Source organism: Dipodomys merriami, unplaced genomic scaffold, assembly GCF_024711535.1.
Source record: "Dipodomys merriami isolate MVZ:Mamm:240054 unplaced genomic scaffold, mDipMer1.0.p SCAF_12, whole genome shotgun sequence".
NCBI lineage: Eukaryota > Metazoa > Chordata > Mammalia > Rodentia > Heteromyidae > Dipodomys > Dipodomys merriami.
In genome coordinates this window covers 33,302,415-33,321,075 of record NW_027202493.1, presented here as the reverse complement: position 1 = coordinate 33,321,075, position 18,661 = coordinate 33,302,415, and the positions used below count along the sequence as shown (strand labels likewise).

Below are 18,661 nucleotides of genomic sequence, written 5' to 3'. Positions count from 1 at the left end.
ACATGCATACATCAATGAGTGGACATAAAACTTTTATTACATTTGTGTCTCTTTAAATAGTCTTAGAGTAGGACTAATATCATTAACATTCATTAACTTGTCCTTGGTTCTTTATGATAGCCCTGAGAAGAAGGAACTTTCCATCATATATTTTTAATAGTTTGTTCACTTTCACTGGAATATTATTACTATTTCCTGAATTTGCTTCTCTCTAAATTGTCATTTTTGTTACAATTATAAAAGATCCATATTCAACAGGCATTTATCCAAAAGTATACAGGTCAGATACTTGGACATCCACATTCATTGCTTCACTGTCCACCACTGCCAAGTTATGGAAACTGCTCAGATGTCTTTCAATGGATGAATGAATGAGGAAAACTGAATCATATATATATATATATATATGTGTGTGTGTGTGTGTGTGTGTGTGTGTGTGTGTGTGTGTATGTGTGTGTATGTATATATATATACATATACCTATGTATATATATACAAACATACATCTGAATATTACTCATTCGTCAGAAAGATATAAAAATGGTGCTGTAAAATGCTGCTCAGTGCAGTAAGTCAAGCTCAGAGATGCAAAGGACACATGGTTTCTCTCATATCTGGAAGTTAGACCTTCAATTCTAAATATCTATGAAAACATTTACAGCGTCATGTGTATATACAGACAAGCATGTGAACTACAGTATAGTATATGCAGGGGAGGATTTCCAAAGGTGTAACTCCTTTAAACAACTAGCTTCCAGGTTCACAAAATGAATAGTTGAAAGGAGTGAAGTCAAGGAAAGGGAGTAAACAAATGGCGAGCAGAAGGGTGCTGATTGCACTCATAATATTCAATGTGTGTACTACCACTGAGCAATCCATACAGCCCAATACATCTGATTTTATATCAATGCCGTGTTGTTTTAGTTGCTACAGCTTTGTGGTATAAGTTGAAGTCAGGTAATGTGATTCCTCTAGCTTCATTGATTTAGCTCAATATTGCTTTGGCTACCAAGGATCATTTGTCATTCCATAGGAGTTTCAGGGTTCTTTTATTTTCTATTGTGAATAATACATTGATATTTGATCAATAACCTTGAATCTGTAGATCGCCTTGGGCAATGGAAACGTTGCAACATTAATTCTTCCAGTTCATTCATTCGGGATATCTTTCTATTTCTTTGTATCCTCTTCAAGTGTTTTGTATCTCTCTCTTTAGATCTATTAATGCTTGTTTCCTATTTGTAGCTGCTATGATGTTAGGAGTAAATATATTTATTATTTATTACTGGACTGGCTCCTCTATTAGATGGTGGCCATGCTTCTCTCTTTTTGTCATTTTTTATTTGAAGTCTACTTTATCTCTATGTTAAACATGAATGAGTTGTGCGTTTCTGATTTCCATTTACAGGTAATATCTTTATTCCCTTTCAGCCTTTGTGTATTCCTACTTGTGAAGTAAGCCTCTATAGATTGCAGATAGAACTCTGCTTTCTGCCTTTTAACATGATAATTTAATCCATTTACCTCGATTTTACTAAGTTAGTTCATCACTGGCAGAGTAAAAACTAACTCATAACTCGTTTATTGTTTTCTAGAGGTTTTGCTGCTCTTTGCGCTTTTCTTCTTCATTTACTCCTACCTTTTCCTTCCCTGCTTTCAATTTAAGTGCAAAAAACATATGTTTTTCCCTTAGGTATATTATTAAGTTTCCTAAAAATATATTCATAATGGGTTATTGTGAGTGAATATCAACATAATTAATTGTAAAAGGAAAAATATATTCTACACTTCCATTCCTCTAATACACATCAAAATCTACATCCACATCTACAATCTACATCTTCCCATATTGCCTCTCCATTAATAGCTCATTATACATTTACTACATTTATTTTTTATCCATTTTATTCTGGATATATATGTATGCTTTATTTCCTATGATTATAGTATTAGAGTTTCTCTTTTAAATTTAACTGAAAGTTTACTTGTACTTGGATTCTCGATTTTCTCACATTTCTGTATTATACAGTAGTGTTGTTTCTATCACTTGGATGATAAAACAGGTCTGATGGTACTGGATTATCTCAGCTTATATTTGGAAAAAACAGTATCTCTCCATTATTTCTAAAGTATATCTTTACTGGACATAACTTAGTTGACAAAAGCTTTGGAAAAATATTTCCTTATCTTTTCCATGTATCTTCCTATTCTCACCTAGCCTACAGTATTTCTTTGGAGAAAGCGTTTGTCATATTGAAACATTATATATAATATATGTCTTGTCTCTCTTTGCCCTTAAAATTGCTGAATCGAATTTTTTTATAGTTTGAGTGTTACATATGATGCTAAATTAAACTCCTCATTAAATTGATGGCTGCAAATCACGAGGCTTCCTGTATCTGCACATTAGCTTCTTTCCTCAGATTAAAGACATTTATTCTACATGTTTCAGATGTCTTTGGTTGCATTCCTTTTTCACTGTTTTAATTCCTACTATGTGTGAATCAGGTGTCTCAATAATGTCTCACAATCCCCATAAGCTTGAACTCTGGCCTGGACACTGTCTCTCAGATCTTGAGCTGAAGGCTAGCACTCTAGCACTTGAACCACAGTGCCACTTCCAGTTTTCTAGTGGTTAATTGGAGCTGAGAATCTCAGCATTTCCTTCCCCTGGCTGGCTTTGAACTGGGATCCTCAGATCTCAGCCTGCTAAATAGCTAGGATTACAGGCCTGAGCCACCAGCACCAGGCAATTCCCATAAGCTGTATGAACTCTTTCTTTTTGTTTTTTCTTCCCAGATTGGATAATTTCAAATGCTGTTGTTAGACTCACTGATACTCTCTTCTGTTTGTTCAAGCCACCTATTTTTTTTCTAGTTTTCTTCAAGTAGTTGTTCAACATGTTCAGTTAGGTACCCAATGCATTCAAGCTGGGTATTGAAGCACTATGGCATTTTATTCTTCGTATGAGAAATTTTGGTAGCTCTTATATCTTTGCCGAACTTTCTATTTTGCTCAAATATTATTTTCCAGACTCCACTTAATTGTTAATTTGCATATTCTTAGAATTCACTATTTAAAGAAAATTGTTGTACTGAGTTATCTTGCTAATATTTCCAAGGTTTCTTTCTTCAGTGACCAATGTTAGGGCTATTTGAAGACTTCCTCTTTTTTTTTGCAGTTGCAGTGATTTCCCAAGTGTTTGTTTACCTTTCATTGGTGACTATCTATATACCGAGAGAACTGCCCCGTCTGGATTTTACAGATGATCTTTTTCTAGGCCACCCTTAACCCCTCTGGTCAGGCATAACTGGCTTTCAGGTTCTTTAGATGCTTGGGGTGCTGCCTTTCTTCTGAATGAGGTGCCACTGCTCGCTTTCTGCTTCTACCTGGCCAGACCCCTAGTTATCCGCAGAGCACTAGCTGAGCTCCAGAATCAGACTAAGCAACTAGAGTTGCTGATGCACGTGCGCGTGGTTCCTTACCGGAAAGCACAGCTATTGGAGTCCAGAGAGCAGAGGTTTTATGAGGGGAACTGTGGTTAAGAGGATCAAGATGGATAGATCAGTTGTCAAATTCTGTAGAAATACTACCTGAGATTTTCATCTAGCCTCTGACAAACGCTCTAAGCAGGATGTTAAGATGAAGTAGGTGCTAGATCAGTTTCTAAGTTATGGCAGAGTGATGACGGCATCCTGTCATTATTGACGGTCCCCCACCTAAGGGGGTTCTGGGAGTGTGGGAGGGGAGCTCTGTTATATACCCTAGGAATGTTGCAGGTTTTTACTTATTAATTCATTGTAGATTTATTTTTATCTATGTATTATACTCGGTGGTCATGTTTTGCCACGAGTGGGGTCTAGATGCAGTCTTGGAGTCTGAGAGAAGCACTATTTACATTCCCAAATGTCTCAGACTTCAGTGAGTGTTTGTTATAATAGTTGGCAGCTTAAATTCTGCCCCTTTCCCCCAGATAGAATCTCATTGTAGCCTTTGAAGTCACAGTTTAAACTTAAAATGTATCTTAGCTAGTTTCTAGACTATACAGTAGAGGTCTGTTTCTTCATTTCTTAGTGATGGACCAGTGGTTGATCTGGCCACTAGAGTGAACACCCAGGGCTGAATATAACCACCAAAGAGACACACAAAGTAAAACAGAGAAATTAAATGTTCTTACAACAATCTACATGCATCTATCCAAAGGAAAATAATGGTCTCTGAAAAAGTGTGTGTATATATATATATATATATATATATATATATATATATATATATATATATATATATATATATATATATATATATATATATATATACACACACACACACACATGTATATACATGTATATTGTGAAACAGACTAACAGACTACTGGATTTGAGGTGTTACTTTAAAGCAATCGAATTGGGTGATTTGATCCATGTGAAAAGAATTAAATTGTTTAAAAAGAATAAGAACAATAAAGGCAGACAAATATATAATCTTCCTTAATCTTTTATATACCGATTATTAGAATTTGTAAGATGTCCCCAATAAAACCTACTAAAATACATTGATTCTGTAAGGTTTTAAAGTTAGAGAAAGTAAAGAAAATCATTACTTTGTTCAAAACTACCTTTCTATAACAGCAATAACTTCTTATTGTAGTTGTATAGCCATTCCAACCAATTAAACTAGATGAAGAAAAAAAATAAAATCATAAGAGATTGCAAGGTTTTGCAATAACATTGGTGACAAAGTTAGCTCTGTTTTCTCCATTCTTTTTTATTTAAAAATTTTTATTGTAAAGGTGTTGTACAAAGGGGTTATGGTTACATAAGCAAGGAAATGAGTACAGTTCTTGTCAAACATTGTTACCCCCTCCCTGGTTTTCTCCCACTATACCTCCCCCCAACTACCATCCCCCTAGAACATATTTTGAGTATTTCTGTTGCATTGGTTCATCCTTTGTCCTTGGTCTCAGTTTCCTTGATTCTCCTTCCCATTCCCAAATCAGATAAACTTATATATAATACAAAGGGTACGGAAATCAAAAACAATATCAACAGGGAGTAAACCAAATGGGGGGAAAAAGAAAAGAAGAAGAAAGAATTGCATTCAGATTGCTCTGTATCTCATGTGCAAATATTCTAATTCACATTTACTCATCTCACATTTTCATTTTCTTATGCTTTTTGTTTATATTCATCTCAATGATAATAACAGCATTTTACAGCACCAAATGGTTGCAACATCAACATTATATTAAGATCAAAATAATGAAATAATTCTGGATGAAATGTATCTTAACAGAAGAAATCTTAGAGAAAAATATGTGGCTTTTTATGTATAACATTTACATGCTTAAAATAATTTGCTATTTTTAAACATGCACACTAATTGCTGTGGTTTTTTTTTACAGACAGTTTCCTTCCTCAAAATGTCATAAAGTGACAATAACCTACGTTCTACAATATTGTTTTTTAAAAAATAGATGTGTTGGGGCTGGGGGTTTAGCCCAGCGGAAGGGCGCCCGCCCGGCGCGCTCAAGGCCCTGGGTTCGGTCCTCAGCCCTGGAAAAACAAAAATAGATATGTTAGGATGAACTTTATTTGCCATGTTCCTTGTATTATTCCAGAAAGTCAAAAGGCAAGCCCATCCTATAACAGGGGTTATTTGGCCTTCACCTCCCACAAGTTCATATATCACAGTTGTGTTCCTTACTTCAGGAAGTAAGGACCAATTGAGAATAAATATGGAAGAAAGTTATGAGAGCAAAATATTATGTATGTAAATATAAAGAAATCCAAGAGGCTGCATGGCTATCAGGCCACTAAGTACTGGTCTGAATACTAAGATTAGAAACAGGAAGAGTAACTAAAGAGAGCTTTCAGACAATTTGCTTCCACATATCAGGTGATCCAAAGCTGCAGGTAACAATGATCTACAAATAGAAAAGCCCCATCCACACCTAGAACAGTGTCCTTGCAAGACTGAATTGAGGCTCCAGTGTCAACCTGTCACAAAATGAATGCTTGGTTTCCTCAAGGAGTAGTGCAGTGTAAAGTATTCACTTTAGGCCTCTACTAATGACAAGCTGGGCAGATTCTGACAGAGTTCCATCAGCCTGGTAGGCAATGTGTAGCCACCATTTCTGATCGCATTGCAACTCCATTTGTGAGCTTACAGTACCAACTCTGAAGCATCTAATCACGTTGGCTCCCCCTAGAGTATTTTCAGGTAGGTGTGCGTTAATGCTACTCTAAAACCCCCCACAAAACTCGTGGCTCAAAACAAAAATTATTCTCTCTTTATCAAGGTCATAAATCTGAAAGGATTATTCCAGGATTCAAATCAAGGTATTCTCAGGGATGGTTCCTATTGGAGTCTCTACAGAAGAATTAATTTCTTTGCCTTTTCTTGTTTTGTTTTGTTTGCTTCATTCATTTCATTACTTTCCACTTGATCGCTTCCTCCCTCTGAACTATCAGCATCTTGACCTCTTCAAAGATTTCTTCCAATGTTATTATTAACATCTCTCTCTTTGTAATCAAAAGTATCCTTGCCTCCTTTGGATAAGGATTATCATGATTATCTTTAGCTCCCACTGATTAACTCAGTATAAACTTAGCTTAAGTCCGTAAACTTAAGTCCTTAATCAGCCGTCTGCAGTTTCATTTACTGTAAAAGACAATGTTTATACTTCTTGGCTCCGATTTTTGGATAACTTTACAACCATTTTTCATCTCGTGGTGGCATAAAATTCCCACACTCACACTGATTCCTTCACTTGCCTCTTCTTCAGACCTTTTTGTCTTATAGCCAAGGTCTTTATACTCTAAGTGGTTGAACAGACAGCCAGGCTATAGCTACTGCTCAGGACGATATGTGTATCCTCATCTAAGGGGACTTTTCTTTCCCCACAAAATGAATGAGCTGATGTACAGTTTGCATCTCCTACATAGGAATAATGTTCTTTAATTCTGTGCTAAATCTATCTCTGAATGTTCTGAATGCCTCTGTACTACTATTTTCAATTGGTACCTATGAACCAATCTGCTTCATCTATAAACTAAGTTCTGCTTTTTCTTTTCTCCTTCTCCAGTTGGCTGTAAAGGATGTATGCACAGTCCTGGTACAAGAGAAGAGAAGAGACAAGAGCAAGTCCGTGGGGTAGATGAGGTATACTCACACCAGATTTTCCTGGAGTTCAGTGTTCCATCTCTCTATTACAAGGGGCTGCTGTTGATCTAACCAAACTTTTGATTTGTTGGGTTAGAGGACAGTTCTCATTGGCTAGACGAGGTCCAAAGCTGCTTAGTGTCTAGCAATCAAGCATTCTGTTTTTGTCAGGATCTGGTGTGTCTTGATCCACAGAGAATCCCATCTGTGTTTCTGAATGCTGGATGCTTTGTAGTTCTCACAAGGCCTCCAAAGAGCATCTTTGGCTACTACTGAATAATCCAGCACAAGAGGCCACAACTATTTGTACAAAATTATTTGTATCCAACTCCACTGAACACTGAAAGACTTCCATGTTGTTCAGCAAGTAGACTATAATATTCTGATATGTGCAATGTTTTACCTCTAAACCCCAGCAAGCCCTGTTGTAATTCTAGGTTTTGTGTCAAGAAATGCAACATGCAGCAATTCACTTCTTTTAGACGATGTCTTGGCCTGCTTCTGACACTTGAACTGTTACAAACTTCTGTGACTCATCATAAGATAAATCCCACATCTTGTGAACACAAGGTTCACAATGTAGTATCCAGTACCTTATATGAGCCTCCATCTACATTTTGCCCATATTTCTGAGCCTCAAGTTTTATCAACTACAATGCTGAACTTAGAAAACACACCAATCCTGGCTGATTCTTTCTGTTCTTCAATTCTGTCTAATCTTTTATTCATTGCTCAGTTGTTGCTACCACTGCACTGCAGAGGATGGAGGCCTACTTTCATGTTAGCAAGAAAACCCTCTAAGGCTCACACTTAGTCTTTGACTGCTTTGTAATGACTTTCAGTATTCTGTATTTGTTAGTCCCGAGCAAGACTTCAATACAACAGAAACAGAAACCAAACCCCTTCACCCTCTTGTAGGATTTCTTCTGCGGTGTCTCTCAGTCATTATCTCTGCCAAGGTTCCCCTTTCTGTTAGGACATTTATCCCACTCCCCTTTAGTAGAGTCTACAATTAGATAAGAAAGAGGCATAACCAGAGTGCATTTTTTGTTTGGTTGTTTTTCTGGCACAGTGGTGAGTGAATGGGTTTATAACCTCACCGTGCTGCTTGCTTTTTTCTTTTCCTCTTTTTCTTTGAAGCTTTAGCAAAAGTTTATTTTAATATAACAGGATAAAAGTAGGAAGAAATAAAAAAGGATGGAGAAACATATAATGCTTCTCATACAAGGAAGTAGGAATAAAAGACCCGTGCCCACCATGTGTTTTCTTGAATCACTATTGCCAAAACTTGCATTTGTTGAATTCTTTCTAAGAAGCCAATAAGGTGAGACGAGCAGGGAAAATACTTGTGGGAGAAAATGGAGAAAGAACAAAGAAGCTATTGGGGGGAGAAAAAAAAGAATTATTAGATTAGAAACAAAAATAAGTTCCCTAAAAACAATAGTAAGTTCCCTAAGAAGAGAGAATGAATATAACATTCATACAACAGGCTCAGACTACTGTACATTTCTAAGAAAGTTTGTCTTCTTTTTTTTTTCCTTGTCAGTCCTGGGAGCTTTCTCTGAGCTCCTTTAGCTCAAGGCTAGCCCTCTACCATTTGAGTCACAGCTCCACTTCCAGCCTTTCCTGTGATGAACTGGAGATAAATGTCTCACAAACTTTCTGCCCCAGCTGGCTTTAAAGCAGGACCCTCAGCCTCCTGAGTAGCTTGAATTACAGGTGTGAGTCTCCCAGCACCCAGCTTGTCTTAATTTTTTTTTAATTACAAGGTCTCATTCTGTAAACAAGACTGGTGTAGAACATATTATATAACCCAGGCTGGCCTCAGACTTCAATCCTGAATCCACTTCCTGAGTTAAGGGTTATAGGTATGGACCACCCTTCCAAACTCTAGGAAAGGTTAGACAAGACTAATAGAAAGTCCTTGAGCAACAGTTATTCGTCAGCAGAATCTGGAGTCTCCCAGGCATAGACCTGCTATGCTCAGCGACTTGGCACAACTTGGGAGAAGGTGGCTATTTCATAAGCTTGGGAGTCTTCTCAGAGGCAGCTGTCAGTTAAGCCGGAAGTCAATCAAGGAGCTCTGAGAAACCAATAGTAATGGTTACCATGTGCTCAATTTAAAAAATATGCAGGTACAAGATTGCTTTGAGTCTCTCACTAATTTATGCAGAACAAAGAAAGATTTTGAAGATGTGGGTTTTTCATAAGGAATTTTGCTTGCAGGTCTCTCATTTTTACATTCTGGTCCCACAGCTGCACAGTCAAACTCCATTCCTCTTCCTTACTACTAAGCAATATTCTTTTTTGGGGGGGTGGGAAAACAGATGTGTCAGAAAGAAATGAGACTGTTTCCTCTATTCAAAGTCAGATTTTTGTAAGAGATACATATTCAGCGTTGTGTTCCTATTCCATCCCTCTTCTTTAATGTTTTTACTCCTAATTGTCCAGTTGTGAGAAGTGAGGTGGATTTCTTTATTGAGCCTTTGCTTTTGGTCCATATGTCATCTATCTACTGCTCACTTTCCATTAACCTGGCACACTTCCTTGAGGATAGGGCAATCATACCCTACCAAAGACTACCAAATACACTGCGATTAGGAAATTTACTATCACAAGGTACTAATAAATTCTTCCTCTCTTCTCACCATCTTACCTATACTTTGCAAAAATTCAACTGACTATAACACGCGATCTGGAATTTCTGTTCTACCAATTTCTGTAACAGCCTATTGTCATATTCTCTACTTTCTCTGGGCATTCTTCCTACCCTTCATTGTTATTCGTGGAATATTAGCGATGACCTGTAGTGAATTTTTTAATAGTTTTATTTTCTTTGAGTAGTTGCGTAAAGGAGTTATCATTCACCGAAGCAGTTTATGAATCCAGTGCATCTTGATCAATGTCACCCCTTTCAACATTTTCACCCACCACTCCCAACCTTCCCCTTCCCTTACTTATCTTAATTTTAGGTTATGTATTTCATTGCTTTGCCTTTTAACAAAGCAGTTTATGTGAGCAATGCATCTTGACCTCTGTCAACCTTTCAACATCTTCACCCCACTTTGGCCCACGCCTTCCCTTGTACTTCTCAGTTCTGTGGTATATGCAATGAGTTCTTTCCTGCATTCCCCCCCTCCCTTTTTCTTCTTCCCCTCTTCCCTTCATCCCATGCTCCCCTATTGCAAGTACTCATTACCTGGTACTTATTTTCTTGGGCTTTTTTTTGTCAGTCATGGGACTTGAACTCTGGGCCTGGGCGCTGTCCCTCAGCTCTTCAGCTCAAGGTTAGCGCTCTGCCACTTGAGCCACAGTGCCACTTCTGGTTTTCTGGAGGTTAATTGGAGATAAGAGTCTCATAGCCTTTCTTGCCTTGGCTAGCTTTGAATCATGATTCTCAGATCTCAGCTTCCTAAGTAGTTAGGATTACAGGCATGAGTCACTGGCACCTGGCTTTTTCTTGGGCTTTGACTTCGTCTTTTTAAAGAATTATACAATGTTCACTCCCCATAGAGTCTATTACACTTCAGTTAATGCATTTGTAACCCCTTGCCTACCACCTAGTGTGTTTACTTGTGGATTGATCAGCACATTCTAGCTACCACAAATGAGGGAAATCATGCAACCTATGTTTCTCTGGGTCTGTCTTACTTCATGTAGGAAAGACTTCTAGTGATTTTTTACATGGTAACTTAAAGGATCTGTTTACATTGTTGGTTACAAAGTCATCTTTGTAGTAAAATTTAGGGAATGCCACTAATTTTCCTCCTTGGACACACCTGTCAATGATAAGCCCACATTGCACATTGGAGCTGGTCTTTTGAATAATGCATCTATAGTACCAATCTTTAATCATCCCTCTCATTACCCCCAAATAGTAGTCAATCCCTTCCTAGATCATTAGGCATGAAGCAACAATAGCAAAACCACACAGCAAACTCCACGTCTCCTCTCAATTTCTCACGCTTCATCTAGTCACCTTCCACTTATTTGATTCATCCCCTCCTGAGCTTTATCCTTGGTCTGATTCCAGCTCTCTGACCTCTACATGATGGCCTCCAGTACTTATCCACAGAGTCCCAGATTCTACCATTAGTTTTCTTCATCTCCCCACTTCCACTAACCTGACCTATTCCTCCTTGGGAGCTCATGATGGATTATAGGCTCTATGTCAAGGTGCCCTTTCAGCAAATGCTAAAGGAATTTTTAGTGTACTCCAGCTTCCTGCTGGATTAGATTTTTGTAAAGATGATTAGTCTTTTCATTTTGCTTGCTATGTAACAAAATACCACAAAAAGTGGATGATGTTAATGGAACAGAAATGTACATCTTATGGTGCTGGAGGCCACAAAGTTCAAAATTAAGATACCTTGGGTTATCTGGGAAGGATCCAGTCTGTTTTTCCAAGGTGATTCGGTGCCTGACTGGGAAGACTGGCTGTCCTAAAATGACAGATGGAAGAAGAGCAAAAGTACCAACTGGATCAAGACCTAGCAGAATTCTTGCAAAAGAATCACAGTTCCAATTCCAATCAACTCCCAATTTTGCTGTATTTCCTCCTTCTTAATATATTCAACTAACACCATCAATTTCTCTGTAAAAATTATCTGAATTTATCCCAGGAATTATGGTGTATTGTTTCCTGTTGCTCAGTTTGAAACATGTGTAAACATTTTCCTTCTGATTTTCTTAATTTGCTACAAATTTGTTTTGGCTTAGAATTTTGTTGCTGAGTGTCTCAATTGTCATGATTTTCCAAATAGTTTCTCTATTGAAATGCACTGTGGTGGTAAAACGTCATATCTATAAATTCAATCATTTGAAGTTTGTTAAGGCTTTTTTTGTGTGTGACTCAGAGTGTGGTAGATGTTGATAAACCCTCCACATGCATTTATAAAGCATGAGTTTGTGCAATTTCTTAGTTTTACAGCTCAGGCTGTTGATGGTTGATGGTATTTTATTATTATTGTAAAAGATTTCAGACCAGATTCCTACACAAAGTTGCCAAGAGAAGAATATTGATATCCTTCATTGTAACTGTGCATGTGTCTATATCTTTACATTCTGATTCAAAATTATTTTATATATAATCATTGTAAGTTATTATGTTGACTTAATCAATTTATACTTTGATTCTTATGACATATATTCTTTTTTGAACATTTTAATTATCGTTAAGCAGTTGAACAAAGGAGCTGCCATTCACCAGAGCAGTTTATGAATGCAGTGTGTCTTGATCCATGTCACCCCTGTCAACAATCTCACCCACCCCTCCCAACCCGCCCTTTCCCCTGCTCATCTTAATTTTAGGTTATGCATTGAATTTTGTGACATCTAACAAAGCAGTTTGAGTGTACAATGCATCCTGATCTGTGTCATCCCTTCAACAACTTCGCCCCCCTTCACCCCACCCCTTCCCTTGTAGTTCTCTATTCTCTGGTATATACAATGACTTCCTGCCGGCCTTCTCCCCACTTCCCCACTTCATCCTTCAACCCCTCTCCTCTTGGCCCCACCCTTCCCTCTTGCAAGTACCCATTTCCTGGTATTGACTTTGTTGGGAAGGTATTTGCTTTCTAACTGATGATATTCCCTGGCCATTCCCATCTCCTCCACCGAGCTTCTGTCCTTGGTCCTCCTTTGCAGTCATTTTGCAGCCATCTTGGAATCCAAGGAGGATTCAACCACCTCCAGGCATCAATGACTTCCTGTTACCAGATCCCACCTGACCAAACCTGAGACAATCGGCTGTCAGATCACCTCTGAACAGATCTGAGATCTGGGCCTGTTTTCATTTATACCGCTCTCACCTTCTGCCACCGATGCTTTCCTTTTAACCTCAGACAAATAGCTGTAAACACTCCCTTCCCTCATCCCAGGAGGACTGAAGATGCTCTGACGTGTTGTATTCCACTGGCTGCCACTTCTCCATGCCCTTTCTCTCCCTTTCACAGCCGATCACAGGGGACAGTGTTCGCACCTGACACGCGCATTCCTGGAGTGAGGCTTCGGTGGTTCCTCAACACTCTAGCTTCATGACAACCACAACTTTTAGTTGCTTTGGGGACAATTTTTGAATGTGAAGTTTTAAATGAATTTAAGCAAGATGGTAGCATGCAGAAGGCTCGGGGCACTTCAGATGGAAAATATTTCCAGTGCTGGCAACTGAGTGAGCTTGCCAAGCATACTCTACTGAAGACAAGACTATGGCGATATGAACATTACCATGTTTTTCTATAGCCCAATATGTATTTTCTTAATGATACAGATTTGAAACCATTCACAGTTTAAAGGCTGCCTTCATTAGCAAACATTTCTGATGATTGTTGAAATATTTTGTCATCACGCATAGATCTCCATAAGGGCTTGCATTCTGGTGATTTCATTAAAGTTCCCAGAGATGACTTTGACAATTTTGCATTCAATTATAACAACAGCTGATTTTAAACAGCCAAAATATGTGCCCAAACACATAATATGTGAGGATGGACTCACAGAGAAGAAACAAAGCAAGATCAAGACTTTAATGGTTGGTGAGAGATGGGTTATTTGATAAGCTGGCACACTTCCAGTGATGACAACAAGTAATTTTATCTCTAGTTCTCGGGGATACTTCCCCCAATTCTTCATTGATCCTGAGTACTGTGAGACTTAAATTCTCTCCCAGAAATCACCTCAGTTGCATGGCTTTCTATTGAGTGATTCAAATGTATGAGTCTATTGCAATTGGTTGAATTTTAGCAGCAGCCTTTTGGCTGTCATGTATGCCACTTTCTTGGAGGTTTTGTTGGTTTGCTTTTGTGCTTGTGGTAGAAAGCCTTCTCTTTTTCTTTTCTTAGTTGTTCTTTGGCATGTAACTTCTAGCATGTACATAATATCTTTCACCTTTCTTATGTAATGGGGTGTTTTCTTCCCCTTGCTAATTGCCTTCCTTCTGATTGGTCTTGTTTATCTACAGACTCTACAATGCATGAACTCTGTCATGTCCTCAAGCAAGCCATTGATAATTTTCCACTCAAGATCGAATGCCTTTTCTTGAACATGAACCCCCAATGACATAATTTCTAACCATAATAACTAACCTTAAACTAAGAGTAGAAGGCATAATAGAAGTTTGGATCACAAATAGTTTATAATTATCACCATTCTCTTCCATCTGTAGCAATAACCTACATGTGTTATCAGGTGAAATTATTTGCATATATTCTATTTTTCATTAAAATTAAAAAATGGTAGGAAAGGAACTTTTCTGTGCGCATTGTTTCACACAGAGTTTTTCTTAAAGTTATCATGGTAATAAATGATCATAGACCTATTTTATCCCAGATACAGGAAATTTATTAAATTTAGCAGAAAGAAATATACTCATTTATGCTCCAAAAGGTAGAAATTACTATGTTTAATTGATGTGCTCAGGTAAAAAAAATGGAAATTTGTTCAAAGTCAGAATGCCTACAGCAGAAGTTGAACCACATTCTGAGAAAAATAAATCAAGCCTCCATAGCACAGTATAAACCTCTGGGCAACCTGGCCATCCATTTGTTTTTTCTCAGACGTCTTCTCCTCCTTCTCTTCCTCCTCCTCCTTGAACCTCAGGCCTGAGTACTGTACCTAAGCTATTTTCCTTAAGGCTACCACTCTACCATTTGAGCCACAGCTCCACCTCTGGCTTTTTGGTGGGTAATTGGAGTTAAGAGTCTCCCAGATGTTTCTGCCCTAGCTAGCTTCAAACCCTGATCCTCAGATCTCAGTCTCTTGAGCAGCTAAGATTTACAGGTGTGAGTCACTGGTGCCCACTCTTGCTTTTTATCTAAATGTTTCCTAGCTCTTCCTCATGTATTATAAAAGTAGGAAAACCCTATCCCCAAAACAACCAGCAAAATATCAAGCCCAGGTTGTCCTTAAAATGTGATCCTTTCTAATCTCTGCCTCCTGAGTAGTTGGAGATATTAGTCATTGTGTTTGGTCTCTTGGCTTCCATTTGATAAAAAAAAAATACGTTTTATATATAAGGGAAATATATGGGAAACTACCTTTTAATGTTCAGTAAAGTGACTTCTTTTGAAAAAGAGGAAAGATCTCAATAGAGGAAAGAATATTTTTCTCATTAGTCATATGGAAAGGTTTCAGGCTATAAACACCATATAATTATTTGCTTTCAAAGCTAGACAAGGAGACAATCATGAAAAATTAATAGTGTCACGATATAACTTTTAATAGTAGTGGGTAAATGCCAAAGGAAAAATGTGTGACACTGGCACTGTAATCTCATTGATGGTTAACTCTGTATCCTGTGGTCCTATCTATGTTGCAGACTGAATAAACCAAAGGAACAAAATACCCACTTTGCAATGTTACCTTGACAACTGGTAATTGGTATTAACTGTTGTTTCATTTGTAAAATGAACCGATTTTCCTTTTAAGCAGGCACTTTTATTAACAGCAGTTAGCTTAAATGTATGTGTGTGAACATCACGGTATAACTGGCTGGCACATGTAGATAGGTGAAAATTTTATGATAATTGCCTTTTATGATTTTTTAACCACAATATCCATTCATCAAGTACTTGTATTGTCCTTAATTCTCTACATGGAAAAGGAACATTGTTTTCTTCTCTTATTTGTCTCCTTTTAAAATTCTTCCCCTTATTTAGTATCTATTTGTTTGAACTTAGCTTTGTCATAGTCTCTTTTAAAGGTCCCTTTTTAGCAAGTGAAACATCTACAACTCATGCTTTGTGTTAATTTCTTTTCTGTATGCTACCTGGGAATACAGAACCACTGGATATCAAACCCCTTTATTCATACATTGAAAACAGACCCAAGATCAAGCAAGTTTCTCTAAGACAAATATATAGAGAAAATTGTACCAAAGGTTCGACACCATCTACCTAGGAATTCAATGTTGTCTAATGCATGAGATGGTCTTTAAGTATCAGACTTAAATGGTTGACAGGGACTAGAAATTTAAAAAGGAAAACAGCATCTGTGGTGATACAGAGGTAGAAATATATACAGTGACCAAATAGATTTGCTCGGAAAGTTCAAAGGGGTTAGCAGGTGTGCCAGAGAATGAGATCTCCAGGAGTGAAGCCAGTTGGTGCAGATTTCACTTCTATTTGGCCATCTCATGGATCCAAACTCTCTTTTTGTACACATTGTGATGCTAGCAGTGAACAGACATTTGGTCATGGTTAATGAGAAGTAGTCAGATGGGAATACCTTTGAAATCTGCCTGAAGTCATGAGATGGCTCCCTCAGATAGAAAGGAACAGGATGCATGCAAATAACTGATTTAAGACAGAGCTCTATGCCACAGGGCATCTGGTCTACCTCCAAAGAGCCTGAAGGCCTCAGATTAGTCCCACTGGCAATCAGCAACACAACTGAAATAAAATCTCTAGGTACCAAGGTTGAGGTGAGCTTCACAAGTTGGCAGTACACCCTGTGTTCTGTAATACTGTACAACTAAGAAAGGAATGCTGGCCCCCACTCCACACAGACAGGATAGCTGGGAGCATCATGCGGCCTTTCCTGCACTTTCTGTCGTATACATAAACTTTCCCACAACTGATTTCAGCCCGCACCTTTAAGCTCTCATGCACAGCAGCCTTCAATGAGCTCTATGAACGCTTCTGAATGAGCCCAGCTGAGGGCAATTCTACAGACTGCGGTCTCTCTGGTCATTCGCAATGAGGTATAAAAGTGGTTGAAGGAATACAAATTCTGACAAACCACAGCTAGTGCTGCCCAATTTAGGAAGAAAATAAAATACAGGATGCCTAGTTCGTGTGAACTGCAGATAAATATTTTTTAAATGTCTTTAATATTGCAGTTGAAAAATGATGTTAATGTCAACATAACTTATGATATTGGATGGGGCACATTAAACTAACAATAATTTAACTGAATTTCAGGTTTACCTATGCTCTCTATGTTCTTATCTGGTAATTCTCCCTCAGGTAGAATTTCCTTAAGACTAAGAAGTCTTAAGGAAAAGTCATACCATGTACTTTGAAACAAGATATTGTCATAAATAGTGGACAGCTATTTATCAGGATTATTTTATTGATTTATTGATGTGTTCATTGAATTTAAATAGTGCATACAGGATGTCTAATATATTGCTCAGATTTCCTCCAGAGTTCTTAACCAGATTGAAAGACCCACATACACATTTTTTAAAGTTTATCTTTAATAGATGTGGTAGGGGAGATTAAATGTTTCTGTGAATGATGAAAGCCCATATGTTCATATATTTCCCAAAAGAATTAGCAAACCATGATGTAAAGTAATAAAAACAACAACAAAAACTTCAATTAAGGTTCATCAATTAGAGCTAAAAGTGGCAGCCAGATGATTTTCATGCAGAGAAAGAAGATGGCTACTTATTTTTTCCTTCAGCTCAAGAAAAATTGATTTTTGAACTACACAAAAAGTCCTTACATGAAAATGGTAATCCTTTGTTTATTAATGATAAAAAAAAGTTTTAAACTTTTCTTTTATCTTTTTTCTTTTATACATATATTTTTTGTAAAGATACTGTATGGAGGGGTTATAGTTACATATATGAGTAAGGTAATGAGTACATTTCCTATCGAGCATTGTTACCTCCTCCTTTGTTTTTCCCCTACCATCCCTTCCTTCCCCACCTCCCCAACTCACCCCAGCTGCCTGGAGAAACCAAGAGAGGCAGGCCCCAGCTCCCAGCGAGTCTTTCCTCCATGCAAGTTTGGTAAGGACATCTTTCATCTTTGTCGTATTGTTACTTTGTGGGCCTAGTGAGATATGATAACATGTGAAAACGCTCTGTAAATAGTAATGTGCTGCATAAATAGATGTCAGGGTTTGTGGCAATAAGAAATATATTGCAGTGTGAGAGTTTTATGTTTTAAATAGGCTCTGCAATTTACAACTGATTAAATAAATTAGGTTCTATGATTATTTAAATAAGGCTAAAGAACTTGTAATAAATCTGCTGGATAGGTACACAATAGTGCCTTGTGAAAAATTAGATAATTAGATTTAGAAGTGTTATATACTTGAACTTAAAATATACAGGCTGTTCGTGGCTGTGGAATTACACAGGCCTCTGTCACTAGGCTTTGGGGAATAATACTTTTGCCATATATCTCATCAAATCACTTCCTGGAGTGGCCAGGATGCCCAGAAGAAATTACAAATGATATAAATAATGCAATCTTGTATCTCCTATTGTACCTTTGCTACATTTCAGCAAGTCTTGGCTTGAGAACAGAAGCAGTCAAAAACACAGCCAATTTCAAGTCTTTGCTCTTAGTTTATAATGAAGCCGCCTTTGTTCCTTGACACCAGAACACAATTATCATTGGGCCCAAACTGAGTTCTCATTGCCTGTTATGGTCAAGTTCATGTTGGGGAGAATCTCAGAAAAATCTCAGGAGAAAATTGTAGAAAAGGAGACTAAAAAGAAGATTCTCTTATGTTCAATCATTTTTTTTCTCAGAATTATTTTGGGGGC

General features: G+C 37.7%; 1 protein-coding gene across 1 annotated transcript in view; it reads left to right on the top strand.

The window, feature by feature from the left end:
- Nucleotides 1–16,441: 16,441 nt before the first annotated feature.
- Nucleotides 16,442–18,661, top strand: part of Anxa10 (annexin A10) — a 70,364-nt gene continuing 68,144 nt past the window's right edge. The window contains exon 1 of the mRNA XM_070015916.1: nucleotides 16,442–16,579. Coding sequence (XP_069872017.1) covers nucleotides 16,442–16,579 — 138 coding nt within the window. The remainder of the gene's footprint in view (nucleotides 16,580–18,661) is intronic.